The sequence below is a fragment of the Fusarium pseudograminearum genome, chromosome 3 (genome assembly GCF_000303195.2).
Source record: "Fusarium pseudograminearum CS3096 chromosome 3, whole genome shotgun sequence".
Lineage (NCBI taxonomy): Eukaryota > Fungi > Ascomycota > Sordariomycetes > Hypocreales > Nectriaceae > Fusarium > Fusarium pseudograminearum.
Window position 1 is genome coordinate 2478228 of NC_031953.1, and position 27740 is coordinate 2505967.

Genomic DNA, 27740 nt, shown 5'->3' on the forward strand with positions numbered 1-27740 from the left:
CTCATCTCTTATTATATCTCTCTTCCATGTCATGTCTAGCAAGCATGTCTAGTCGGAATAGTAGTAGCGAACATGTCAAAACCATGTGTAGGTAGGTAGGTAGGTACCTACAATACTACTAAGACATGGTGGAGCTGTCGAAAGCACGGTGGACGCGTGCATACGGATACCTTGGTAGGGATCCCTACGTACAGCAGTTCAATTCGTGACGTGGTAGTCCTTGTCATGTGTAATAGTCGACGCTGCTGTCCAAGTAAGTATACCTACTTACTCTACTAATGTATTATCTGATGTAACCGCCATTGAGCTTACCTAGGTTATTAGCCTCCACCCGGGAAAAAGATGGATTGAGATTAACGAATTCATCTCCTTGTCTCCTTTTCTACTCTTCCCGTCAGTTCTTGGCTTTTTACCATTGAATTACAGAATCACAGCAATCATACCAACTGTCCAAACGAGGAACCTCCGCCCAATGAGCCTCTCGGACGTCAAAACGGCACAGCACAGCACAGCACAGCAGAGCACGGGACGCGGAATATCTCCACAGGGCTAGAGGCTACCCAACGTGCACAGAACTAACGACACTCGGGGCATATTATGATGTTCATATGAACGTGCAATATTCTTGAATACGACTGGAGGAGAAACGAGTCTCAAGCATCTGTTTCCTTGCAAGACGCACAAAAACAGGCAATGCTATCATTTGATTGCGGCTGTCTCGGCTGGACTATCCGCTGTTGAGCTGGTATCCCACCGGAATCCGGATCATCCCAAACATCGCATCGCATCGTATCGTCATCTTTTTCCATACCTACTGAAAAAGGTTCTCCAACGGGACTCCCCCGTTAGGCTTGGTGTCACGCTGTCAAGGTTCACTGAGACAAGGCGCGGCAGGATAGAAAAAGGCTAACGCGAGCGGGCCAGGGGGGACCCTTGAAAAGTGACAGTCCAGTCTTGGTTCTACCCAGGACCCCGGGCCTTTTGAGGCAGCGAAGGAAAAGCAGGGCGTTGATAGCTCACTCCGTACTGTATGTACCTAAGCCTACCTGGTTGGGGGGACTGGCTGACTGTGCAAACAAACAAGACAAGAGGCCGCCTTGGCTTGGAAGAGATCTTGCTGCAGATGTGATTGCATGAAACTAGTTGAGAAATGCCGGACCCTACCAGGGTCTAGTCTTGCGACTACCGCACAGGCACTCTGTCTATGTCTCTGCCTCTCCCCTGGCTGTCTACATGTTCCTGTTCCTGTGTACCCTCCTCAACAGCTGTTGTCTCCTAATTTAGACATGATTCCTCCTCCCTCCCCTCCTCCTTCTTCTTCTTTAATACCCGATGATACCCATCGGAGAAATAGGTGTCTTCGTCTAGCATCACCCATGAAACTGGCGGTGCAATATAGATGATCTGCGGACTAAGTTCTGCTTTGGAATCACCAATTGAGCAGACCGCGGGATATCTCGTTGTTTATCCTGGCAAGGATAGACAATCCTTGTTGAATTGGCGGTAACTTCCGAGTGCGATTGGGACAGAGCAACTTTAGACTTTACAGCCAAAATAACGAGGTGTCATTATGTTACATGCACCAATGTTGACAATAGGGGAACTGAACACAAAGCAAAGGCATCGTCATCGTCATTGCCATTGCCATTGTTATCATTATCATATTTGCTACCTACTATGCAACATAGTCTATGCACGGTAGTATTCAATCTCTTGGACGAATCGGAATGTGCTTCTTGCTTGGTTCATAGCTCACAAGTGAGGCGTCGTCTGTCTCTTCTCTTCTCTTCTCTTTTTTTCTTTTCCATTCCTCTCCTTTCCTCTCCAACCTTAACCGCCAGCATGCATCTTGAAATAGCACATCACACATCCCCAATACCTTGACCGTTGCGAGTCAAGAAAAAAAACTAAAATCCGCGAGACAAATAACGGTTCTCCCATCATCCCCTTCTGCACAGACACTTCAATACATGGATCCCTTGCCGAGCCAAAAGTTCCTCGCCCTCTAGTATGTATGTATGTATGATGGATAATGGATCTCCAACGTTAGGGCTGGATGGAGTAGAGTTACTCTTCTCTGTCTGTCTGGGCTAGTCACGATGTCGCTTGGAGACATGATCGCCATATAACCAGTTACGCATGGTTATCGTACTGTAACATCGAACTGACGATCCGGTCTCGAACCTCAGCATCATCACGTCTCATTTTATTTTCACACACCTACATGCATATCCCTCGTAACCCATTGTCAATGACATACAGTGCCTCCTGTACCATAGATATTAGTACCTACGCAAAGCCGCATGCCTGGGTTGTTTTGCATCTTTCTTAGACACTAAAATGACCACCACCCGTACCGGTCCGATATCTCCTTCTCTCTTTCTTGTCCCATCAACCATTCTGTCCTTTTCGCTCTACGCCTTGACGGGCGTAACAATACCATGGTCCGCCCGCAGCACTGCCATGTTACTTGTGCTATTATGCTTGCGTGTTTGCGCCGCACCGCATCTTGCTGATCAGGAGGAGAGGCGTCAGGGACACGTAGTGTACAGAACAGGTAGTAGTTCGTGCAATAGTTCTTGGTATAAGCCCAAAACGGAGAGGAGAGCATCAGGTTTAGGCCAGTACTCTATGTGTTCGGTATGTGGGATAAGTGGGATAATATCGGCGCGTGGGGTTTCTCTTCCATGGTATTGTAAACGGTCCAAATATCAAGGAAATTAGGTCATCATCTCAGACGCGCGCTCCTTGCACATCAGCTCGCCTAAGCCCTACAAGGTGATTGTTTAGATTACCACGTCCCATGCGAGTTACCAACTGGAAAATTAACTATATCGCTCCTAAAAAGGGTAATATAAGCTATGCCTACTCCGATGACTGTGCCTCAACTCAAACGTCCATGTTGGGCTGAGCACTGAGTTTTGCCAACAAACGGTACCTATAGGTTACCCTATGCTGCCCTCCATCAAGACAATTTGGACTGAACTCGAGTCTCAGTGTGGCAATGATTGTCTCTCCTACACTCCTTCTGGAAGATGTCGTAGCATTCCTGTAGTAAGTAGGTAGCTCAGCATATCAAACTGGCAACTTGATGGGCCAACCACGAGCTGCTATCACTTACACGGTCAGACCTATTTATGTATTACAAGTCTGAGCCTCGGTCCGTTTCGACTGGTCCGATCTTGACTGCAACAATCAAACTGTTGTCGATGTCTCACCGCATAAAACGCAGATTATATCTCCCGGTTGTGGCCAACCAGTCCTACCAATTTATCAATCACCCTGAGGAAATCGTGAGTCTTTGAATCTTGAGCTACAAGTTGTAAAAAAGAAACCAATAACGCACGGTTGGCCAGCATGTACGGTCAGGCACAACAACAACAAGGCTTGTTTGGTTCTTATTCACAAGCATATTTTTGCCATTGATGATCACAATTCTTTCATTAACCTTAAATCGAGTCAGGACTCTATGTAATAACCCAAACGCCTGGAAATGCAACAATGCGCCATGCTATGCTGCGCCCCTAGTCCCTGTAATCTATCAGAAAAAGATTCTCCGTGAGCGAACTTTAATAACCAACCAATGTCTAACCCTCCGCCCCTATTTACTCGTCACCTTTGTGCTTGATGTACACAGGAATTCCATAGAGTACCACCGCAGCGGCGTTGAGATACTTGAATCTGCACGCCTCCCTGGACCGTGCAACAGCCTCGGCTAGTGACACGTTCCGTGTTACCTGCCCATCTTCCTCCGATTCACTCGCCGTAGTCTCGTCCTCGCCCGAGGCCCGACTCTTGCCCTTGGCTCGCTTATCCTCTTTGAACGTGCCCTTGGGAAACAACCCCCATTCCTCAAACGATCGGCCCGCGAACCGATCAATGTCCCTATCCGTCACGTCCCATAGTGTGCCCACAACCGCCGGGCATCCGGCCATCATGTAGTTCCACACTGGGCCGTAGTTCTCAAACTCTCCGGCTTCCGTCAGCGATGCCGAACTGCAACCCATTAAGAATGTTGCTGGTTTGCACTTCTCAAGACGACGAATCGCGCGTGCTCGAATGTACTGCGCCCCGCTTCCGTGACCAAAGTAAAGGAGAATCTCAGAGTCTGACAAGGCCTTTTCGAACTCAGCCTCTTGGGGAGCGCGGTTGACAATTCCGTTCCAATTTCTGACACCCTTCATGATTGGCTGGAAAGTAGACTGCGTGTTGACCAAGTCTGTTGAGGGGTTCAGGATATAAGTTCCTCGATCGGCAGAGACATAGTGGCCTTCAGGCGCATCGTCGGAATCATCGTCGTTTGCAAATGGCTGCGATTCCGTGATAAGCTGCCTCAAGCAAGCGAGAGAAGGAACTCGTGAAACTGCGAGGCCTTCCATGCATGGCATTGACTCCCAAGGGAAAGCATGGAGAGCCTTGTCTAATACCAAAATAGTATGTGCGTCTTCTGCGCGTTCTGATCCCGTCTTAACAGCGTTGTAGTAACCACGTAGTGCATCATATGTCTCAACCACCATTGCATCAAAATCAATCTCATCGTAAGCGTTGCGTTCTCCATGGAACTGAAGAATGTCGACGACAAAGTAGAGCAGATCGTTGAGTGCCTCATCGTAGTCGCTGTCTGGATCAGTTGGATCGCCAAGCCCGATGAAGAGATCGAGCACTCGGGGGTCGAGAGACACCTTGGATGTCTTTGTTGGCTTTTTGCCTCGGCCCTGTTTTCGTGAAGGCAGATTGCTGTCGAGGATCTGGTCAAAGCTCTTTTGAAAGCGTGCAAGGAGATCGGGTCGGCGTTCGTGTTGGGAGAAAATTCCCTTGAAACCACCCAACCAAGTCGTCTCAACCGTGGCTAGAAGGTCCTTGAGTCGCCCATCCAATGCGTCTCGCTCTGCCCACCATGCAGACTTTGCACCCTTGACACTGAAGTCGCGACTAGCAGAGTGGCTTGTTTCATTGGCAAGCCGGATGATCTCCATCATCTCCTCCTTACCATGCTCGAAATTGAAGATCTCGGAGTCAGCATCTCGAGAATTGGCACGCTCGAGCGGTAGTCGGAGAATGAAAGGACTGTGGCCCGCTTGGAATTTGGTGATGCACAAATCATGATGATTGTCGCTTAAAGAGACGGAGAATACACTCCAGTTGTGGGGTACCAAGTCGATATAGTCCTCTTGAAATTTAGCCATCTCAGTTGTGAGTCCGACGCTATCACGTCTCGAAGTTTGGACAGACCCCGAGCCATCTGTTTCGGTGCCTTCTTTGTTCTGCAGTGTACTTTGCTCACGCTTCCAGGTGACGTTGCGAGCCAAATCAACAGAGAAAGTCGCAAATCCTGAGCCTGCGAGAACCTTGGACTGCGTCGTTGAGGTGGCGGAAAGAAGAATGACCGTGTTCTGAAGCAGAGCCGAGATGCGATGTACCATGGTGCTATTAGCAGTTGATAGAGTCGAAGCGTGGGCCTCGAGAAGAAGCTCTTGGGCTTGTCTCAATGCTTCGGCGAATGCAGGAACATTGGCCTCCTTTGAGCCCTTTCGCTCGGTGGCTGCGGCAGCACGTCCCTTACGAGGAGGCGTCTGACTTACGGAGCGCCTCGTCTTGTCAGAAGCTGCGACTGCTGGGAAAGAGATTGTCGAATCCTGAACAACAGAGAAGACGGGATCATGGATCATCTGCTCTGTGCTGTGGCCGATGAGAGAAATCGCAGTCACTACTTGTTCTTGAGACAGAGTACCGAACAGTTTCGGCAGTTCTTTAGCAAGCTCCAGAGTTGACAAAGCCGAAGTCCAGTCCTTCTGGCTGATGAAGCCCAGAGCTCGCGACAAAATGACCGAAGCCATCAAAGATGCCTGGTACGCGTCCTTTGGCAACTTGGACACTTCTAAAGCAGATGGTTGAGTCTTGGTTGCTGCTTGTCGCTTTCGAGTCTTCGGCGCTGGGGCAGGAGCAGCAGCGGGGGCGGCTTTGGCTCGAGTCGTCCTGGCAGCAGTGCGAGTAGCGCGTGTAGTTGCGGCAGCTCGTGCTTTGGCAGCAACGGGGGCTGTCTTCTTAGCCTCGTTCTGGATGCTCAGTACCTTACCATGATCTCCGAGACGTTGGGCAGTATCCTCGGCAAGTTGAAGAAGTTGGAGAGCCTTGTCTTCGTCACCCGTATCGCGGAATAACCCGCCCAGTTGGCAAGCAACTCGGACCCGAGACGCCGAGATATCCTCTGGCAACTCCTCGAAAGCCTCGTTTCCAAAATCGAGGGCCTTTGTCAGCTTCCCAGCACGATGGTAAACAGAACCTATCCAGGCCAGGACTTGTGCCCGATAGAGTGGAGAGCCCGTAGTCTCTGCGATTTTCTGGGCGGATTCCGCATAGTAAACGGTCTCTTGATACATGCCAAGGTGAGCGTATACGGAAGAAACGTGCAAAAGACCTCGCAGAAGGGGAAATGCGAGTGCCCAGAATCGTGGCCCAATCACTTGGCCGAGTTTTGAACCAGCCTTGACACTATCCAAACTGGTCGTTGAAGCGTCCATAACACTTTGGGATACGGATGCTTCTATCTTGGACCAGTCATGAGACAGGACCCGAACGCTCGATTTAACGCTGATCAAAGCTTCCTGAACTTGACCACGCTTCAAGGCGAGAACCGATTCCAGGAAAGAGCTCAGAGCAATAGACATGTTAGCTTGGGATCTTGACAGAGCCCATGATGAGCTAGATCCACTGTAGATAGCCTTAGCTGCCGCCAATGCGGAATTCCTAAGAGCAGTTAGAATGAACACTTTGTAATGATGTTGTGACAGAAATAATAACTTACGCTTCTTCAATGTCACCGATGCCAGAATAGTACTCGGCTTGAGTAAGATGGAATTCGGCAATCAGCCCACGGGAGACGCCTTCTGCTTGGTCTAGCAGCTTCTTCGTCGCATCGAGTGTCTCTTTTGCTTCGGCAAAATGACCAATGTTGAGATGTTGGGAGGCGAGGAGTGTGTGATTGAGAATTACATTGTTGTATGTCGGTTCAGCGAGGATCTTAGACAGAGGTGTCGACAGTTCCAAGATCTCGAGTTGTAGCCCATGCTCACCTCGCAGGCTAGCAAATTGACTGGCAGATTGTAGGTGCAAAACGAGACCATCTGGATTATCGATCTGTTCGTAGAGTTCACTTATTGACTTGCAGGATTCGGTCATTGATTTCCAAGAAGCGATGGCGTCTCGCAGTACAGGTACGGGAAGAGGAGCGTCAGTAACTGCCAAAGCTGATACCGACTTCTTCAGTGTCCTTAGGTGAGGGATGTAACGGGTCAGAGAGCTGTCCTCGCCGTAGGCCTCGTTGTCTAGCTGCTGTGTCGATTCTTCGACCAACTTGATGATCTGCTCCATCTCATTCTCTTCTCCAATAACTTGGAAAAGTAGGTGAAGTAAGACTCGAAGGCGCCGGATTGGAAAGCGTTCTGGTGTATATATCTTCAAAAGAGCCTGTACAGACGGGTCATGTAATTTAAGCGGCTCTCCCTTGGAAGGCGTATCGCCGACAATCTGCATCAAATGCTCCAGTACTGCAGCTCGCTCATTTTCTTGTAGGAAAAAAGCCCAGTCGTTCCATGACTGATCAAGTTTGGCAATTGAACGAAGGGTTCGTGACAAGGTTCCTGCCTTTCCATCAGCGCTCCAAGCGACACTGGGAGGCTGCGAATCGAGGGCTGCTGTGACTTTCACCAGGGCACCATCTTCAATCATGTTTGTGCAGATTGACCGCAACGTTCGGATTGCCTCGTCGCTTCGGTTCCCAGCCTTACACAGGTCTGCAAAAAGTTCTAGCTTTGTTGAGATCTGGGCCTTTTCCTGCTGTGCCATGGGCCGGTCCTGAATTATCTCGATAGATCGACTAAGGCATTGGAGAATCTCCTTATTGATTTGCTTGGATTTACCAAGGTCCTTGCGTAGCTGATTGTACCGTGCGAAGTAAAGACTTGATATCTTGACAAAATAGCCGCTCAGCTGTTCTGTTCGTGATATCGAAATTGCAGGGTCGAGAACACTGTCGACTAATTTGTTACAATCCCACAAAACCTCGTCCATTTGCTTCCATGAAGTCGAGTCGTTTTGAATGTCGCCATTGATAACCACCAAAGCGCCATCGATGATCTGGCTAATCGTCTGCATCAGAGTTTCTCGTCGTTGATCGAATTGCAGAAGGGTCTTGGTGGATGCATCCCTACCAGGAGGAGCTCCTAGCCAGCGGCGACCGAATCGTGGGAATTTCGTAATAAATGTTTTGAGATGTTGCATGATAGTGATGACTGTGTTGTTTTTGGACTTTGAGTCTTTCGAATTGCTCACAAGTAGGCCAACAGCTGATCGTCGGGCCAGTGAAAGGCTATCCAACAATTCATTTAGATCAGTAATATTGCCACTCAAACTGCCTTCCAAGCTCTCTGTTACTTCTTGCACAAGCTCCTTCGTAGCGGAATTGTATTTGGACTGTTTTAGTGAAGCAGCAAGGAGACGAGCCGAGACCGAGAATATGCGAATAGCTGATTCTTCATCAGGGTTCAATACGCCCTTCAGTGTTTGAAACCACTGGCATGCTGCTTCGTATTGGCGATCCGTTTGAGCTGCGACTCCCATAAGCTGATAGAGCAAAGTCAAGGGTGATTCTGACGAAGTCTTGGCTTGTGACTTTTGAGATCCCATAAGATCCATAAGTTGCTGGAATGATGTAGCAATCAAGTCATACGTTGGTCCATTTGCAGAGGGATGTCGTCGAGTATATGCGCGTACGCAGCGAGAAAAGGGTGAGAGTATGTCGTCGTCGATGCTTCCGCGATGGCCAGCCATTTTCCACCACTTAAGTTGAGCTTTAAAGCACAGCACTTGCAGCTTGAAAGCTGAAGTGGGGGAAGGGCTCAATCGTATTTCAGTGGCGACTTGGTCCTCCTTGCTGGACACACTGGGTGCGAATGATAGAATCGTCTGGGACAAAGATGCCAGTTGCCGAGCCGCCTTTTGGGTTTCCTTTTTGTCTTTAGCTCCCAGTCTCTCATACAGAGTGACAGGGGAAGAGAGATAAGATTCCTCAAGGAATGGTAGTGCTGCTTCGATATGGTGTGGCTTTTTGGAATGCGAAATCCATCGTAGCACTTGGAACTGACATCCTGTGACTACGGGGAGCAAGTTGACGGGGACCTTGTCGCCATAGTCGAGTAATTCCGCAATAACTTGAGCTGCTGTTTGCCCCTCGCTTGATGTAGGTTTTGTTGTCTTGCTGACCCCAGAATCCAGTCTCCGTTTCAAGATTCTCAGTTCCTTCAGCGCTTGGTCCTGGAACCCCAGAGTCAGAAGCTTGCCGATGAATGCTGACATTCCATTCTCGAGTTGAAAGTCTGTCTGTGTGGGCTGAACGGAGCCAATAGTTGATCGGAGGAAGGAAAAGGCGGTGCGCGCGCACTCCACAACTGCAAGACATCCTGTCGATTGCGGTGGTGGTTGTGATGTTGCCTTTGATGTGACATTCGGTGAAGTAGCGACTCGGTTCAAGGTTCGGGGCTGTAGCGGTGACAAGGGCGCGGATAGGGACCTGCGTAGTCTTCGGGGGGCAGAAGGGTTCTTGAGGTCGCTTTGAGATGTTTGTCGCTTGCTGGGAGTCGTGGGAACCGATGGTTTTGCAGCCTCGTTTAAGGACTTGATGCAAATGTTGATGACATGCGTCGCGAGAGCAGCACGGTCTTTGGGAGGTAGCTGTTGTTTGGCTGGCGCCGCCTTTTTCGTCTTTGAGTTTGTCGCTGTCTTTGATGTCGTGGTTGAGTTGTCGGCGTCCAGTAATAACAACTCCTTGAGCGTCACAACGGTCGCTGTTGTGCATGTTGAGGTGGACGTCAGGGCCGTCTTGACCGCATCGGCCTTTGCTTGTAGTGAAGCCATTGTATATTATGTGTGTAATTTCGTTACCATACCGTCGTGAAAAACCAAAAGCTCCCTATATGGAGGTATAATACGTATGTTGAAAAAACAAAAGGCTTCAATTCTACAATCCGCAATGGTTAATCATTGGTAGGTACCTAGGTTTAGTCCCTGTTTAGGTATCCGTAGTCCAGTCTAGCCCCGGAATTGGCAAACAGCGGCGGTTGTCTGGGGCAACTATCGGATCTCGGATCGAATGGCCCGTGCTCTCAACTTTTCGGTAGAATCTTTATCACTCTTTGGGGTTTGAGCTAACGACATCACTTACTGTAACAGCTTCAAATCGACAAAGATGTCGCTACGAACACTTCCGATTCGGCCAGGCCAGATTCGAGCAGCTGCGCTTGCACTGAGAGCGTCTCGTGTATCCAAATTCGGGATTCGATACTCGAGCACAGCCCCTGTAACCATTGCCGATGGCCAATTCTGGCGTTCCCTTATACCAAAGCCTTTGCGAAAAGAAAACCGTCAATTGAGGAAGAAATCGAGAGAATGGAACCCGGCGACGTTCTTTATTGTCATATTTCTTCTCATCGGATCAATGTCGATACAGATGATTGCGCTACGAAATTCTTTTGATCGATACATGCGACAATCAGAGGCCAGGATTGCGTCTTTGCGGGAGGTTGTCGAGAAGATCCAACGGGGAGAAACGGTTGATGTTGAGAAGGCACTCGGCACTGGCGACCCTGGAAAGGAAGCGGATTGGGAAGAAAGTAAGAACAGCATTAAAGATATCAGGGGGGGCATGTCACTAATGGATATCTGCAGTGCTCAAGGCCATTGAGCGTGATGAAGCAAATCGCAAAGCGAAACGGGAGAAGGCCGAGCGAACTGAGCCTACAACCGTAACTGCAACTGCAGCACCAGTTGCCGAAGTGCAGAATACGGAACCTGCTCATGCTGCACCAGCAAAGCCAAAAGGCGGAAGCTTCAAAAACTTCTTTTAGATGTAAATGGATCTAAACTCATGGCTGGGTAGTAGTGTACAGATGTATGGATTCTAAGAAAGCATATCCTTGAAGATGCCGGGATTTGCGATGGAAGCTTGCAGCGAGGCCTTTCTTGGTGCCTCTGCCGGTGCCACATCATTGCGCAGGGCGGAGAGAAGAGCAGGAAGGAGATCGTCCGTCGACAAAGCGACTCTTACGCCCTGCTCGCCTCGTTGGTTCGGGTCCATATCCGCAAAAAACCTATCCTCGCCCCTGATACCGCCCATGCTGATAACAGCGATGGGCATGCCCCGATCCTGAGCTCGCTTGGCAAGTCGCCAAGCCGAATAAGTGGCAAGCGAGGTGCCAACCACGAGCAGCTTTCCAGCATTATCGATGGCTTCTTCAGCCGCGTTCTTGACATGGCTGTCGATACTCTCGCCAAACATGACTACAGCAGGCTTTAGAATGCCTGCTGTACTAGGAAGCTTCCAAGCCCCATCCGCGTCGACTTGTACAACATGTTTGTGACCGTCTGAGTTCTCTGGCGGGTGAGACAGGCATTTAGGACAAGGCGGGTATCTGAAAGTTGTGTAGGGGGCGTCCGGCAGGTCAACATCACCGTCGGGGTTGACCTTGAGGCCTTTGAACCGACGTTCGACTGGGTCTTCAGTATCTAGCGCCCCCGACTCGAGGGCTTTCTTGAGTAGCTCAGCCCATCGGGGGTTGAGGCTGGCCAGCTTCTCTTGGAACTCGTTCCTGGAGAATTCGTTCCTACAGGTGGTGCAGACAACAGCCCTTAGATACCCATGTAACTCTAGAGTTGATAGATTAGGATGAGCCCTCGGGTGAAAGGAGTCAACATTCTGAGTAATAACACTTCGTATTAGACCCAAATCTCCCAAGTCCCTTATAGCATAATGTCCACTATTCGGTGATGCTTTTCGTAGATTGGACCAGCCTAGAAAGCTACGAGCCCAATACCTCTTTCGAGATTCATGACTCTTGAGAAACTCAGGGTAATAGATGGGACGATATGTTTTGTTGACCTTGTAAGTGCCTTTGACGCCTCGATAATCTGCTAGGCCAGAAGCAACTGACAGACCTGCACCTGTGAGAACAACGGCCGAAGAGGGCAGATGTCGCGGAGATGGAGCAACGAAGAAGCGATGAAGCGCGGCAATGGCACCGGGAAGGGTAGAGGCTGAAGCCGGTGCTATTACTGAGGGCAAGGGAAGGTCCGTGTAAGGGATCCTGAGCAGAGGTTTGCTCATTGGGGCCGGGTTTATTCCAGAGTCGAAGCAAGGATTACTCGATTTAGTAACAACCAAGGCGCAGTTGTAGTGCAATATTCAATTGCTGACGAGGCTGTTACCAATTGCTCGTGGAGGATTGGGGGAATGCGGACCTGATGAGGCGCAAGCTGACTTTTGGCCAGTAAAGATGAAATGTTATCCGGGGTTTGGACTGTAGGACCAAAATTACACAAGTCAATGGCGTGGACAGGCAATTGAAGAAGCGGTTACGAGGTAGTGAATGGCTTCACAATTTAGCGACAGGGATTAATTATTCTTAGCCAGAGAGCGCGTCATTGGTTTCAGGGACGTTTCTCAGCCTTGCTATTGTAGACGGGCTAGAGTCTAGCAACGAATCCCTGTGGCTTAGAAGGATCCGAAAAGACGTAGGGATGGAAGCACAGTTGGCTATGCTTATGGCCCGAGCGCCCTCTACGCTTTGAAGACCTACGTGTGAAGCTACTGGGTTAGAGGTGGTCAATTCCTCCCCCACATTCCGAATCAGACGTAATGATAGAGGATTGTTGTGACATTGAGCCAGCTTTAGTACCTAGGTACCTAGGTAGGTAATTAATGGGAGCAATGACTAGTACCTAGTACATTCGTAAAATACAAAGAATCAGAGGACTTGACTGAACTATCCGAATAGAGCATTGACACCTAGGCATTTGAAAGAACACAACAGAGCTGAGCTTAAACGATAGACACAGTCTAAGTTTATGCTCTGTACCTAAAGTTAAGCTGCAAGAAACTTGGCAATCGATAGGACCTGACTAAAGATCTACCTCAGCGGTCAAGGGCAATTCCGGAGACCGGAACGTTTGGATACCATATCAGGCGAGGATGTCGTAGATAGTGGGTTCACTTTACTTGACTGGACTGGGCTGTATTTGGCCTTGTCTTGTCTCAATGGGTGTCGTTTCTTTCTCTCTTTCTCTACTAATTGCCGCAATCAACTTTTTTATTATCAGTCAGTGGAGTTTAAGGCTGTGAGCTGTCTGAGCTGATAATCTTGATAATCTCGATTCTGTTATTTCTTCCGCCTTTCCCTCCGACGCAACTCAATTCAACTCAATTTATTGATCAAATACTCCGAGCTGTTTGATCCGCATTCGACCGAGCCAAATCGGCTTATTGAACCAATTCCGAAACTTGAAACTCCGTTAACGGGCATAACGTCAACGCCAACAACAACAACAACAACAACAGCACCAATTCTGTATTGTCTCTCCTTTCCTTCTTTCTTTCTCTTTTTCTCAGCTGTGCAACGCAACGACGCAACGATATATAACTTTTACACGCAATCAATTATCCACTGGAAGCCGGCTCTTCTCCCACTTTACGGAAACCCTCCAATCTCGGATATATGAGTCTCCCGCAGGCCGGGCGTCCCATGGGGCCAGGCGTAGGCGCAGGCGCAGGCACAGGCACAGGTGCAGGCGGAAATATAGGACGATTGGTAGTGGGAGTGACGTCGCCAATAGCCACAGCGCAATGTCGCAGCGCTCACAATACTAGCAGTCGCAACCGTGGCTTTGCCTCGTGGGGGCATCCAAGACACCCTAATGTCCTCCGTGTCTCTCCTCAAAATACATGTCGTGGCCAGATGCTTCTTCTGCGTTCAAATACTGGCCCTCGCCTTCCCCACGTCGCTTGTCCTCGCCGTTTACGCGCTTCCATCGTCGCTGCACTATCAACTTGTGCATACCTGGCAGCCTCGTCTAAGCTCTCGACCCACCACCAAGCGTCGCCAAATACCATCTCCTTTGCTCGTCCTTCAACAAACTCTCTACCGCATCTAGCATCTTTTCGCACCAGACTTCAATCGACGCCATCTCTTGTTGAAGCTTCAATGTCCCAGGTACGATCGCATACCGACTCAGGTCGCGACCAGAAGGATGGCCATCAACATGACCAAAGCCATAGCCATAGCCATGGCATTTTAGGGGGTCACCATCACCATCACGACAACGCCTACCTAACATCGGGCAACAAGGACGACCCGGGCGTCCGAATCACTCGCATCGGCTTGGTCTCCAACTTGGGCATGGCAATTGCCAAATTTGCCGGTGGATATGCTTTCAACTCAAAAGCTATGACTGCAGACGCCTGGCACAGCATCACCGATCTTGCATCCGATATCTTGACGCTCGCCACGGTCACATGGAGTCTGAAGCCACCAACAGACAGGTTCCCTATGGGCTTTGGCAAGGTTGAGAGTTTAGGTTCATTGGGTGTTTCAAGCATGTTGTTGTTTGGAGGTTTATACATGGGCTGGGACAGCGGTATCAGTCTCTACGGTCACTTTTACCCTGAAGCAGCACATGAGATCCTCACGCACGCCGGACACGGACATAGCCATTCTCATGGAGCCGCAGCACTTGGTATTCCAAGCATGCACGCAGCTTGGCTCGCGGCAGGAACCATCCTGATTAAGGAATGGCTATATCATGCGAGTAAGTTTTGTCCACATGAGACCGGCTGTATTGAAGAACGGAAATTGACCAATCGCAGCAATGAAGGTTGCGCGCGAACGCAGATCTTCGGTTCTCGCATCAAATGCCATCCATCATCGAGTCGATAGTTTGACGGGCTTTGTCACTTTGGCTGCTATCATTGGAGCCAACATGATGGAAAACGCAGCGTGGTTGGACCCCGTCGGTGGCCTCCTCATCTCAATCATGGTTGTTCAAGCTGGTGCTGGAAACACGGTTTCTGCTTTTCGTGAACTGGCGGACCAAGGTATTGATGATGATATAAAGTCTTCGGTGTCAAAACATGCACACAAGGCGTTGAAAAATGTGGCAGAAGGGCATGAGGTCGCCCTTTGTGAAGTGAGCGGCATCAAATCAGGCCAGAATTACCTCGTCGACCTTGAGATGACAGTGCCCGGAGCTTGGTCTGTCGACACCACACAGCAGGTCGAAGATGCAGTGCGAACACAAGTAGGTGGCAAGGTACGCGGCGTGCGAAGGGTTCGCATCCGATTCTCACCAAAGGAGGCAACTTCCAAGGCCAGGTTTGACGACTTCATTCCCGGTACTGTAGTTCTACCCCCAGAGACAGAGGAGGACGCGTCCGACGCAGAAGCAGAATCGACCCATGATCACGCTCATAACTTGAAATCAAACAGCAACCAAGACCATGGCGACGGTCTCAGGAACAGAAACAAGCATTAGAATGGAGGAAGCTTAACAACAAAGCAAATCTCGATTTGATGTTGATTGTAGCCGCGTGCTGCATTTTTATTCTCATTCTTTGCTCCTCTAGCACGCCGAAGCCGACCTTGTTAACGTCTAAGGTTTAGCTGCTGGTCAGTGGAGTCTGGCTAGGCGAGCTGAACTGAAGAGCGACTACCTAGTCAGGGAGTGTGAGATGGGAATACAGCAATAGCTGGTGGCTGTTGACCTGACGGGCGAGAAGCACCAACAGCATTTGCATGCGTATATACATAACGAGTGCACACCTCTTTTTATTGTTCTTCTCACGGGATTAAAGAATCCTGCTGTGACAGAAATTGACTTGGAGCGGATGTAGGGATACAGGGTCATTATAGACCCCGAAAGAGAAAGCACGAAAAACATTTTAGCAGCTATACAACATAGATGGAGCAACTAAGAACGAATGACTGCATCGATACCCAGATAAGATAGCCCTTTGGATTTGGTTTGCGTCGCCGATTGAGCTTTGTACGCGACGAATGCAAATGAGGGAGAAGAAAAGAAACATGCATGCCATTCTTTATGGTGTTCAGCTTGGACGCGCCCCAAACAGGAGTTAGGGGACTACTCTATATATAGATGCAGATTAAACAACAAGAAAGGGAAAACTAGACAATGAAAAGAAACAGATATTTTGTTTTAACAGAGTCGACGGGCTGGACTACGAACCCATGCATTTGAGCCTCATGACTGTAGTCAAGAGTCCGACTACAGCCTGTGCACCCATCTCTCACGAAGACGGTATGCAAGTCTCTATTTACCTTTGGGAACAGCTATTCATCATGACTGAGCTAGTCAGTGAGAAACTAATTATTCTGCACCTGAATTGGTCTTTGCTACACCCCCTAACGTTGTTGAACTGCACAAACTGTCGTTACAAGCGCTTGTTGCCCATTGGTGCTCCATTGAGTCTTGGAGGTCACGAGTTCTATTGGCCGGGATATAAGAGATGGGGGTGAAATTTGAGATGGTTCTTGAAGTGTTTAGGCTAAATGCGAACAGAATGCTGGAATTGATGAAAAGACTGAGTGCCCTGAAGAGGAAATAAATTGTTTCCTGCAGATGTCTTATTTCACAGAACGTATAGCAGGCGAAGAGGTCTTCTGCGTCCTTAGGTTCTGCAACTCGAAAGTTGGGTAAGAATGCCGATCAGTGGGAGACCTCTTGGAGTATTCGTCTCTCTGTGTTTGTCAATATTATATTAGAGTATATTGAATTTCTATTTTCTTTTGATAACTACATCGACAGTTGTCTTATTCCACACCTCCACCCGTTTCATCCGTATCGTGACTTGTCCCAATGTTTGCTGTGTGGTGTTGAGTGTCGTATGGTCGATGATATTCCTTTCTATACACGCCCCTCCTTCGCTCCCAGGCTGCCATATTATCGAACCTCCAGGGTTCGAAAAACTGGGGTTAGTTTGGCGGGACATGGCATTGCCAAATTGCAAAAGCAGAGCAGAGCACTTGTAGCGGAGACGAAACCCCACGTTGATATGGACGATGGAAACCGAGAGAAAGTCTCCATCTTTTTTCTTTCTAGAGAAAAAGACTACGCAGATAGTTGCGATTGACCAAGATGTCATGATAGATAACCATGATGGCCTAGGTAGCAGAGGAGGCTGTTATGATTCTATTCAGCATTGATCCAGGAACAAGGACTCCAAAAGAATCTGTTAAAATAGAGTATAAAATGTCGGGATACGGATATAGACCCCCGGACATGCAATTGTGCTCATATGACCTCTGAGCCCAGTATCGGCGTGCTTTTCTTATTTTTGGCATTGGATAAATTGGCTGAAGAGAAAAGAAGAGGAAGAACAAACCTAGCCATTCTTATAGTGTTGCGTGTTTAAACTTGGGCGTTCTCACATGAGTCTGGAGACCATTACTATACTCACACCTCAAGTTGCCATCTGAAGTTTTCTGATGCATGTTACCCACTGAAGACACTCTTTTAGTGTGTCTATCTCTCATTCTTCCCTGCTGAGTTGAGGGTGGCGGTCTAACACAATGCAGTTACCGGCAGTGAAGCATATTGTACTGTACCTTACCTCAGCTAAGGCAAGGTACGACAGTATAAAGCCCAGCTCGTGGCTTTTTTTCTGGTGTTTTCTTCAGTCCTACTCAACTCAATCCTACCTTCAACTTACACACTTTGATCACCCATTGGTCGTTGTGTTGCCAACTATACCTTTATAAATTTACAGGGCAGAACTGCTAATCTTTACGGGGTCTGCGATTGACATCCCCTGTCGTCATAGCTGCTACCATTGACGTCGCTGTAGTTGGCGGTCTTGGATAGTTTCCTGTCTCTCAATATCTTGACTGATTCCATACGTACCGCTTTATCAACTTGAACCAATTCACAATGCCTTTCCCCGCTCGAGACAACTCTACAGACAAGTCTGCGGACTTTAAACCTCTATACCTCGGTTTTGATCTGTCGACGCAGCAGCTTAAAGGCACGTCAAATAAGCCAACGACCCCCAGCAACATGTTCCCAGCGCAATTCGCTAACAGCATCTCCAGCTCTCGTTGTCGACTCAGACCTCAAAGTCATTGGTGAAGCCAAGGTCGATTTTGACAAGGACTTTGGCCACAAATATGGCATCAAGAAAGGTGTCCACGTCTACGAGGAGACAGGCGAGGTCTACGCACCCGTCGCCATGTGGATGGAGTCTGTAGACCTCGTTCTTGACCGATTGGCCGAAGCTATGCCTGTCCCTCTTTCTCATATCCGCGGTATTAGTGGCTCTTGTCAGCAGCATGGCAGTGTCTTCTGGAACGGCCACGCCTACGAGATCCTTCACCACCTCGACCCTCGTCTTCCTCTGGTTGTTCAGCTGCCACAGGCACTCTCGCACCAGTGGTCGCCCAACTGGCAGGATCAGAGCACCCAGGCTGAATGTGATGCCTTCGATGCTGCGCTTGGCGGCCGCCAGAAGCTCGCCGAGATCACTGGAAGCGGTGCACACCACGTATGTTGAGTCTCGGGTTGTAAATCAGAACCAGTACTAATATGTATCTTAGCGTTTCACAGGAACTCAAATTATGCGTCTCAAGAAGGATCTCCCCGAGATGTATGCAAAGACTGCTCACATCTCTCTTGTCTCTTCATGGCTCGCATCCGTCTTCCTCGGTGCCATTGCTCCCATGGATGTTAGCGATGTCTGCGGCATGAACTTGTGGGACATGTCGCGCCAGACTTTCAGTGAGCCTCTTCTCGAGCTCGCTGCCGGTAGCAAGCGTGATGCCCTCAATCTGAAGAAGAAGCTCGGTGAGCCCTGCATGGATGGCGCTGCTGTTCTGGGTTCTATTTCACCCTACTTCGTGGACCGCCATGGCTTCCACCCCGACTGCCAGATCACGCCTTTCACTGGTGATAACCCCGGAACTATCCTCGCTCTCCCCCTTCGACCTTTGGACGCTATTGTTTCCCTGGGCACCTCCACAACCTTCCTTATGAACACGCCCAAGTACAAGCCTGATGGTGCTTACCACTTCTTCAACCACCCCACAACCGAAGGTCATTACATGTTTATGCTTTGCTACAAAAATGGAGGTCTGGCACGCGAGCGAGTTCGAGATCAGCTCCCTAAGCCTGAGAACGGTCCCACTGGTTGGGAGAACTTCAACAAGGCCATCGAGAACACTCCCGCCCTTGGTGCTGCCAAGGATGACGAAAGGCGCAAGCTAGGTCTGTACTTCTACCTCACTGAGGTGGTGCCAAACATCCGTGCTGGCACTTGGCGATACTCGTGTGAGCCCGATGGGTCCGACCTTCAAGAGGTAAATGGTGGCTGGGATAAGGAAACTGATGCCCGAGTCATTGTCGAGTCCCAAGCTCTCTCCATGCGTCTGCGCTCCCAGAAGCTTGTCGAAAGCACTCGACCTGGTCTCCCCGCCCAGCCCCGTCGCATTTACCTCGTTGGAGGTGGTTCTCTGAACCCAGCCATTGCTCAGGTTATCGGAGAATCCCTTGGTGGTAGTGATGGCGTTTACAAGCTCGACGTCGGTGGCAACGCCTGCGCCCTGGGCGGAGCCTACAAGGCTCTCTGGGCTCTCGAGCGCCAGCCAAACGAGACCTTTGACGAGCTCATCGGCAAGCGATGGACCGAGGAGGGTAACATCCAAAGAATTGATGAGGGTTACCGTGAGGGAGTCTACCAAAAGTACGGCAACGTTCTCGGAGCCTTTGAAGGCCTGGAGAAGAAGATTCTCGCCGAGCAAGCTACAGATTCAGACAACGAAAACAAAGAAGTGCAGGCAAGCGGTTAATTTATTTCCAGGGTATCTAATGTCTAAAAAGGAGGAGTTTGTCTAATGTCATTTATCTAACGTACTTGCTCATGAAGCGTCTGTGGAAGTCGGAACGGAGGAGATCCTAGAGAGTTCGGGTTAGCGGATGTCGTCTTTGTTTAAACGATCCTTCAGATAGGAAAGGGAAAATGCATATAGAAAGAAGCTGGCAAGATGCTGCGCAAAAATGAAACAGATAAAAAAAACAGACTTACGTTTACGAACTCCTTCTTCTTGCCCTTTTCCTCTGTGCCACGAGCTTGGTTCTTGAAGACCACATCATCATCCCAGCGGCGCTTCATGTTGAAATCTTGCTTGTTGAGGAGAGGATTTCCAAGCGCAATGTTTCGTTCTCGAGCGTCTTCTTCTTCTTTGAGTCGCTCTGCCTCCTGCAATGTGTGTTAGCCCCAAGCATGTGTAATGTTGAATGATCGCGTAGACATACCTCTTTCTTCTTTCTCTCTTCTCGCTCTCTTCGCACACGATCAAGCTCTCTCTGTAGTTCGGCATCGGAGTCATCATCGCTATCATCGTCGTCGTCGCTTTCCTCTTCGTCCTCCTCACTGTCGTCATCGGCATCGATATCTCTGGTCTCTGCTAATATCCGTCGTCGCTTCGCTTCTAAATCTTCTCCCTCTCCATCGCTACTTGGAAGCGCTCGTTTAGCACCACCAGAAACGCCGACCTCGTCGTCTTCATCGGCATCGTCGATCAGGGCAGGGGCACCGTTCTTCTTGGTGAAATGGGTGGCTTCAGCGGCGAGGAGCTCGGCAGCGAGGTCGCGGGTAGGTTGTTCGTCGGCATCGCCACCTTGACCGGCCTGGCGATACTTCAGTTGGGTATGGGCTGGCAGAAGACGTTGATGGTAGGCAGGGCCACGGAGGGCTTCCTTGCCACGGGCCTGCAAAAGTCAGCATGCGCCTGTATTGATACAATAGATTTACGAACCGGATCGAATGTAGGTCTGTGAGCGGTAGTCATGGCGACAATTCCTAGATCTTTTTTATTGAAAGAATTGTAGTTTTATCGTTGATATAAAGTCTTGGAAACTGCCGACGCGATGCGTGCTCACTCTGGAAGCAGACGTGCCATGCCATAAGTGGCGATTCACCGCCCGGCAGAATTTCTTCAATGTTTGTCTCTGTCTATTACGCTTTGGCACTCTATATACACAGCATTGCTTCTCACGACATTTTTTACATAAAAATAACATCCAGCCATGCCGCGTGAAGCCGAGCCTTCTCTCTCTGAGAAGACATTCATTGCTCAGGCCCTGAACGAGGGTTTACGGTTAGATGGTCGCAAATTCGACGAATTCCGACCTCTTGAGATCACTTTTGGAGATGAGTATGGAGTGGCAGAGGTGAAATATGGAAAAACAAGGTAAAACAAAAATCGTCGAGAAAATCTAGACAATCGCTGACGCCTTTCACAGGGTACTAGCCAAGGTCTCAGCCGAGGTGACTGTGCCATACACAGACCGTCCCTTTGACGGAGTTTTCACAATCACATCAGAACTCAGCCCCATGGTCGCTCCTTCATATGAGGTCAACCGCCCTTCACTCGAGGAGGTTCTTCTCTCGAGGCTTCTTGAGAAGACAATTAGGAGATCGGGTGCCCTGGATACCGAATCACTATGTCTCATCGCCGGCAAAAAGTGCTGGTCTATCCGAGTTGATCTTCATGTCCTTGCCCACGATGGCAACCTTACAGATGCTGCCTGCGTAGCCGTTATTGCAGCCCTTCGACATTTCCGCAAGCCTGATTCAAGCATCGAAGGAGAAACCCTCACTATCTACACATCCGCCGAGAGAGAGCCTGTGCCTCTGAGCTGGCTCCATTCTCCATTCTGCGTCACGTACAGTTTCTATGGCGAGGACGGAAGCCAAGTTCTTGTCGACACCAACTGGCTTGAGGAGAAAATGCGCATTTCCCACTGCACATACAGTCTCAACAAGCACGGTGAGATCAGCCAGATCTCCAAACTAGGAGGAAAGGCCCTGGATGCGCCGTTGTTCATCCAGTGCGCTCAGGGTGCGCTCAACCGATCCAAGGATCTCTCTAACCTTGTGGATAACAAGCTTGCCGAGGACGCAAAGCGAAGGGACAAGGGAGGGCTCATGGCAGAGTTGACGGCCGAGAACGATAGGTGACGCTAACACTTACAACTCAATGCCGATGAAAAGCAATAATAAGGAAAATAGAAACCATGATACCCCGTAGAGAGATTACCATGTGCTCCCCATGCTTCGAGATTGATAGAAGTGATTTACTGATGCTCAAACCAACACCCAGTACATACGCCAGCCAGACCGGTCTATCCCAGCCATTGTCATCGCTCATAAGCCACATTAATTACACACAAGAACCCTCAAGGTCGATTAGCTACCGCATAACAGGCGGCCGAGACTCCTTGTTCCATTGCACTCGTGTCCTCACCCATTCGATAGCTTCTCGGACTCCATCGCCTGTCAGAGCGCTCAGAGCCAGCACACGTGAATCGCGAACGGCAGAGCCCTTGTCTCCCTCCATGACCTTCTTGACCAAGCCTTCCTTGATTCGTATTGTCTCGACACAGTCCTCGCGATCTTGCTTGTTTGCCAAGATGAGAAGTGGTACGCCCTCGGTCTCGGTGTGTTGTAGAACGTCTTCCAGAACGAGACGGCACTCCTCCAACCTGCCTAGGTTTTCGTCGTGCTCGATGTTTCCGTCGCCGATATCTGTGCTGTCGATTATAAAGACTATCGCATGGCAGCTCGTGTAGTAGCTCTCCCAAAGCTTGCGCAGGGAGTGTTGTCCGCCTACGTCCCATAACTTCAGGTACATGTCCTGCAGCGGTATTGTTGAAACATTCTGACCAACGGTAGGTACTGTCTTGAGTTTCGGATCGGGTCTGTTTGGTAAGAACATAGACTTGACTTGTTCATGAAAGGTTGTTTTGCCAGCATTATCGAGGCCTAGAAGAATGACCGAGTATTCTGGAAGGGAGATGTTAGCACAGGCTAATTCCAAAGAAGAGAGGCGGTAGCTATTTGTACTAACCTTCTTTACTCGTTGCATAGAGGTAGAGTCCTTTGGCGAGATGGTACATTATTGTCGCGGAGTCCACAGCTAGCAAATAGAAGCATTCAATGTCAAGTCTTGTAGGTAAGAGGTAGATGCGACAGTGTTGACGTTTGGTGAAGATTATCCCTTGCGGTTCCAATGTGAAATGTTTATGTATGGAGCTGCACGAGCTTCTGTCTTAGGTGGACGTGGTCTCTGTCGCGGGGGTTTAGTTCCAGTAGGATTTAGTGGATGGAGCCACTGAAGAGCCTCATTAAAGATGCCCTGTCCCCCGCCAACAGCCCTGGCCTGGGCACGGACAGCCGATGAGCCCCACTGACTTGCATGGAGTTGCACAACCATTCGAGATCGAGTTCTTGTTTGAGATCACAGGGTACAAGTTGTGGCAGTTTATCCTATTCAGAGTCCTATCACTTTTGTGTGGCTGTCAATTTACCTGTCCTTTGTCCATATATCAGATAGAGGTTGGTGCTGGTTGTCTTGGTAGTGAATAACTGGAGCGTACTGGGTTGGCAGTATCTGAGTTAGACCCTTGACAAAAAGACTATAGGCGACCTCGCTTCAAAAGATGTTCATAGACAAAGTCAAGCCTATCAAGTATGATCAAGTAAAAGCATCAGGCTACAGCTTGATCTTGTGACATTCCAAATGACTGTGCTCCTTGTCAATAATACAGAAGCCATAGTTAAACGCAGATACCTACCTACCTAAGTATGTAGTAGGCATCAATTAATTAATGGCAATGAGTAGCCAATCAGAGTATTGCTCTATTGAAAGCTGTCGCCTTTCATCTCCTGCGCCTATCTTGACTACTTGTTGGCCCACCTGAGCTTAGGTATTGGATCCAAGCTTCCAGGGCAGGCTGTCGCATATTCCAACCATCCCTCCATCCCTCTCTCTGCCCAGATACAGTACATCGACTTCTTTCTTCTGACGCTTCCAATAGTCGCTGCCTGGACGTCATCTCCCTTGCCTCTTCCGCGTCATCACCAACTGTACAATCCGAATACTGCTTCTCTCTCGCGCTCTCGCCCCTTTGCGAATGTTCCCAGTATCGCATTCTACGAGGTTCGCGCAGGGAGCCTCCCACTTGATCTCGCCCTAAGCGAAGCGATCGCGATATATAATCCCCAACACTTCCACGACTTTCGTCAATTCATATACGGACGGCTCTTTCGCAATGGCCTCGGCGAAACTTGTCGGAATGGGCTTCGAGCTTCTTAGTACGCTATATCCTGGTCTGACTTGACTCCTGTGACATAAGGGCTGACGTATTGAACATAGAGCGAGCCACCGATGAAGAAGAGACCGACCCCGAGGGTGTGTTTCCCCACGCAAGACATGGACGATGCGATATACCTGGACAATTACTGACGATGACCTCCAGAGGGTGATTCTGCCCAGAAGGAACTGTTCGCAGCATGGGCGCTCTTTATCTCGATTATGCTGCTCATCGTCGCCTTCTTCACAAGCTACATGCTTCAGATGAAGAAAGTCACTGCTATACATGAAACCGTTATATCTATTTTCGCCGGTATGCTCCAGAAGCTCGTCGTCATGCGATCAAATACTTACACCCTCTCTTCTCATAGGAATGGTTGTTGGGCTCGTCCTCATGATTTTTGGTGGTGACTCCATTCGAACCATGATCAGCTTCGACTACCAGATCTTCTTCAATCTGCTACTGCCGCCCATTATTCTGTCTTCGGGCTATGAGCTGCATCAGGCCAACTTCTTTCGGAATATCGGCACTATCCTGACATTCGCCTTTGCTGGAACCTTCTTGTCGGCTGTTGTTATTGGCTTCATCCTGTACTTGTTTACCCTTATTCCTGGATCCCTGGAAATGTCCTTTGTCGATGCGATTTCAGTCGGCGCAACTCTCTCTGCTACCGACCCTGTTACTATCTTGGCCATTTTCAACGCTTACAAGGTCGATCCCAAGCTGTACACCATCATCTTTGGAGAATCCATCTTGAACGATGCCATTGCCATTGTCATTTTCGAAACTGCGCAAAAGTATAAAAAGGGCGAGGCTGCTGGACTCAGCATCATCAGTTTCTTTGAAGGTACAGGTATCTTCTTGCTGGTCTTCTTCTGCAGTTTGTTCATCGGCTTTCTTGTCGGTGTGGCTACAGCGCTTCTGCTCAAGTTCACCTACCTCCGCAGGACCCCCAAGATTGAGAGTTGCTTGATGGTTCTGATCCCCTATGCTACTTATTTCTTTTCTCATGGCCTTCACATGTCCGGTATGTCATCTTGAATCCATCTTTTCCACCCGGATTCTAACATCTATGCAGGTATTGTGTCGTTGCTTTTCTGCGGCATTACCCTCAAGCATTATGCCTACTTTAACATGTCGCGACGAACTCAGCTTACCACTAAGTTCATCTTTCAGATCTTGTCGCAGTTGTCTGAGAACTTCATCTTTATTTACCTGGGACTAGCTCTCTTCACCGACAACCATCTTCAATTCCAGCCTCCTCTCATCATCGTAACTATCCTAGCCGTTTGTGCTGCTAGATGGGTCGCCGTATTCCCGCTGTCCAAGGCTATTAACTGGTTCATCCGATACCGTGCCGGCAGACGAGGGCAGGAGGTTGGTGACGAGCTGCCTTACAACTACCAGGCTATGCTTTACTGGGCTGGCTTGAGAGGAGCTGTCGGTGTGGCCCTGGCTGCTTTACTCACTGGCGAGAACTCCCCTGCACTCCGAGCCACTGTTCTAGTCGTGGTTGTGCTCACCGTGATCATTTTTGGAGGCACCACCGCTCGTATGCTTGAGATTCTTGGAATCCGTACCGGCGTTGTTGAAGAGGTTGACAGCGATGACGAATTCGATATCGAAACATTTGGCGGAGGTCTTCAAGTCAAACGATCAGGAACAGGCATTGGTTACAATCCCCGCAGGAACGGCAGCGTCGCCCTTGGCAGCCTCGAAGCAGGCCAATCTGCTAGTTATGTGTCGGGCGCTTCGTCTCCGCACACGGGCGGCCGTCCTACAAGCAAAGTACGAAAGAACTCTATACCCGAGAGATCTGACCTTCTTCGTCATAATGATGATTCAGATATCGGTAGCGACATTGACGTCTCCGATTTACCACCTCCAGCTCGCCGCTCACCACTTCCACGCTCCAACACCGCTACTCCATCCCGTGTTGACAGTGCATACGCGACTCCTATATCGGAGACACCTGGAGGTCAACCAATCACTGCATCCAATGCAATCCGGCAACTCTGGACCTCGGAGGATCCTGCCAGTGTATTTCATCATCTCGACGAGGACTTCATCAAGCCCAGATTGCTTCTTCAGGGAGACAGTTCCAGAGGCGGCAATGGTGGACCTAGCTGAATGGATGTATATAGTGAATGATGGAATCATGTGTTTCCCATTCCAACTTGGGTGGGCTGTACTGTATCATCATATGTATGTGCATGACCGGCGTTAGGTTTTGGTTGTATAGAATTATATTCATAATAGATAAACGATTTAGTCAGACCCCTCCTTCATTTCGCTTTCGTCAGTCAGGAATTGTGCATGTCACGGATGAATATGAGTATGTTGTAACCTGATTTGAATAAGGGAGTTAAGTATTTTGGTTGCCCTAAACGAGTAAGGACTTGTGAGGCTATCTACCTATTTTCATGCCATTAACTAATATGATTAATGGATAATCTACACATGCTCTCCAACTTATGCCTTCAAATCTCGACCCGTCCGTTGCTTCATACGCAGTTACGCAATCGTACAGCCAGAATCGTTATGCTTCCGCTTTCGCTCAAACGCTTTTCATGATAAGACAAACACCAAGATCGATCGCTCCAAGTACACCAAACCAAGCCAAACCCCATTGCCCCAGAACCCCCAACAAGAAAACTTTGTAACTTTGCCAACTTTTCCACTAGCCAGCCGAGGGTGTGGCGCTACCGCTCGCCTGCCTCTGCTGCTGTGCTTGATGCTGGACCTGAGCCTGAGCGTGGGCCTGAACCTGAACCTGTTGCTGAGGCTGCTGTTGTTTCGCCTGCGCTTGCTGCTGTTGAGATTGTTGATGCTGGGGCTGATGTTGAGCTTGATGAGGTTGCTGATGTTGTTGTCCGGGACTGCCCGCTGCCGCACTTGCTTGCTGCTGTTGTTGCTGTCGAAGCAGCGCGGCATATTGGTGAGGGCTAGTTGTGGCTGCAATACTTCCAGCAAGTCCGCCTTGGCCACCAGCCGTGCCAGCAGCAGCATTCATTGCAGAGCGTTGCGCCATCATGAGCCGTGTTAAATGTTCCGTGGCCATCTGGCGCGCCTGTTCAGAGGTAAGGCTTGAGTTCTTAGCGCGGTATTGTGCCTCAAGCTGGTTAAGTTGAGCCTGGATAGCTGCTGGGAGTTGCGGTTGTGGTCGTGGGGCTATTGAGCCTGCAGGGCCGGATGGCATGTGGAGACCGTTAGCCTGTGGTGAGCTGAGATTGCCTTGGTTGAACTGAGCCATCATCGCCTGCGCATTATTAAGGAAACTCTGTTGGTTCATTGGATTGCCGTTGATGCCGTTTACACCGTTCATCGCGTTCCGCATCTGCGCAGGAGGACTCTGCTGGGCGCCTACCGCCCCTTGACCAGGGGTACCAGGACCTCCTTGAGCGTGCATCTGTGCAGCCCGTTGCTGTTCGGAGATGCGCTGGGCACGCATCATCAAGCTAACATCAGGCGGAGGATTCGGCATAGGCATACGGTTGTGTTGCCCCTGCATTGCTTGCATTGCCTGCATTTGAGCTTGTTGAACACCGTTCATCTGGTTGGGCGGCACAAGTCCACTAGCCATGTGAGCCGGCACACCTCCCATGCCGGCAGCAGCAGGCGATTGCATAGGCATTCGTGGACGAGCTTGCCCTGTAGCGGCTGCAGCGGCCGCCGCAAGTTGGTTAGGGACATTAACACGGCCAACACCATTCATACCGTTGGCTGCCGCTGCCGCAGCGGCTGCCGCAGCA

General features: G+C 49.6%; 10 protein-coding genes across 10 annotated transcripts, besides 6 other annotated features; 5 read left to right on the plus strand and 5 right to left on the minus strand.

Moving 5' to 3' along the window:
* Positions 1-493: 493 nt before the first annotated feature.
* Positions 494-525: a microsatellite.
* Positions 526-1291: 766 nt separating this feature from the next.
* Positions 1292-1322: a repeat region.
* Positions 1323-1773: 451 nt separating this feature from the next.
* Positions 1774-1824: a repeat region.
* A 1781-nt stretch (positions 1825-3605) lies between these two features.
* Positions 3606-9912, minus strand: FPSE_03499 (uncharacterized protein; the record flags this gene model as incomplete). Its single annotated transcript, XM_009256618.1, has 2 exons — positions 3606-6747; positions 6806-9912. 2 exons carry the CDS (start codon positions 9910-9912, stop codon positions 3606-3608), a joined length of 6249 nt encoding a protein of 2082 aa, XP_009254893.1.
* A 331-nt stretch (positions 9913-10243) lies between these two features.
* On the plus strand, positions 10244-10901 carry FPSE_03498 (uncharacterized protein; the record flags this gene model as incomplete). The annotated part of the gene is made up of 2 exons (XM_009256617.1): positions 10244-10667; positions 10723-10901. The coding sequence occupies 2 exons, from the start codon at positions 10244-10246 to the stop codon at positions 10899-10901; spliced, it is 603 nt and encodes a 200-aa protein (XP_009254892.1).
* A 53-nt stretch (positions 10902-10954) lies between these two features.
* On the minus strand, positions 10955-12157 carry FPSE_03497 (uncharacterized protein; the record flags this gene model as incomplete). Its single annotated transcript, XM_009256616.1, has 1 exon — positions 10955-12157. The coding sequence occupies one exon, from the start codon at positions 12155-12157 to the stop codon at positions 10955-10957; it is 1203 nt and encodes a 400-aa protein (XP_009254891.1).
* A 1206-nt stretch (positions 12158-13363) lies between these two features.
* Positions 13364-13393: a microsatellite.
* Positions 13394-14030: 637 nt separating this feature from the next.
* Positions 14031-15357, plus strand: FPSE_03496 (uncharacterized protein; the record flags this gene model as incomplete). The annotated part of the gene is made up of 2 exons (XM_009256615.1): positions 14031-14634; positions 14693-15357. The coding sequence occupies 2 exons, from the start codon at positions 14031-14033 to the stop codon at positions 15355-15357; spliced, it is 1269 nt and encodes a 422-aa protein (XP_009254890.1).
* Positions 15358-17769: 2412 nt separating this feature from the next.
* On the plus strand, positions 17770-19679 carry FPSE_03495 (uncharacterized protein; the record flags this gene model as incomplete). The annotated part of the gene is made up of 3 exons (XM_009256614.1): positions 17770-17833; positions 17931-18379; positions 18432-19679. 3 exons carry the CDS (start codon positions 17770-17772, stop codon positions 19677-19679), a joined length of 1761 nt encoding a protein of 586 aa, XP_009254889.1.
* Positions 19680-19731: 52 nt separating this feature from the next.
* FPSE_03494 (uncharacterized protein) lies at positions 19732-20681 on the minus strand (the record flags this gene model as incomplete). Its single annotated transcript, XM_009256613.1, has 4 exons — positions 19732-19785; positions 19916-20089; positions 20146-20601; positions 20649-20681. 4 exons carry the CDS (start codon positions 20679-20681, stop codon positions 19732-19734), a joined length of 717 nt encoding a protein of 238 aa, XP_009254888.1.
* Positions 20204-20281: a microsatellite.
* A 238-nt stretch (positions 20682-20919) lies between the features above and the next one.
* On the plus strand, positions 20920-21853 carry FPSE_03493 (uncharacterized protein; the record flags this gene model as incomplete). The annotated part of the gene is made up of 2 exons (XM_009256612.1): positions 20920-21083; positions 21136-21853. The coding sequence occupies 2 exons, from the start codon at positions 20920-20922 to the stop codon at positions 21851-21853; spliced, it is 882 nt and encodes a 293-aa protein (XP_009254887.1).
* Positions 21854-22085: 232 nt separating this feature from the next.
* FPSE_03492 (uncharacterized protein) lies at positions 22086-22791 on the minus strand (the record flags this gene model as incomplete). The annotated part of the gene is made up of 2 exons (XM_009256611.1): positions 22086-22678; positions 22743-22791. The coding sequence occupies 2 exons, from the start codon at positions 22789-22791 to the stop codon at positions 22086-22088; spliced, it is 642 nt and encodes a 213-aa protein (XP_009254886.1).
* Positions 22792-23946: 1155 nt separating this feature from the next.
* Positions 23947-26118, plus strand: FPSE_03491 (uncharacterized protein; the record flags this gene model as incomplete). The annotated part of the gene is made up of 5 exons (XM_009256610.1): positions 23947-23989; positions 24051-24086; positions 24154-24300; positions 24359-25015; positions 25067-26118. 5 exons carry the CDS (start codon positions 23947-23949, stop codon positions 26116-26118), a joined length of 1935 nt encoding a protein of 644 aa, XP_009254885.1.
* A 550-nt stretch (positions 26119-26668) lies between these two features.
* FPSE_03490 (uncharacterized protein) lies at positions 26669-27703 on the minus strand (the record flags this gene model as incomplete). Its single annotated transcript, XM_009256609.1, has 1 exon — positions 26669-27703. The coding sequence occupies one exon, from the start codon at positions 27701-27703 to the stop codon at positions 26669-26671; it is 1035 nt and encodes a 344-aa protein (XP_009254884.1).
* Positions 26762-26905: a microsatellite.
* Positions 27704-27740: the final 37 nt, after the last annotated feature.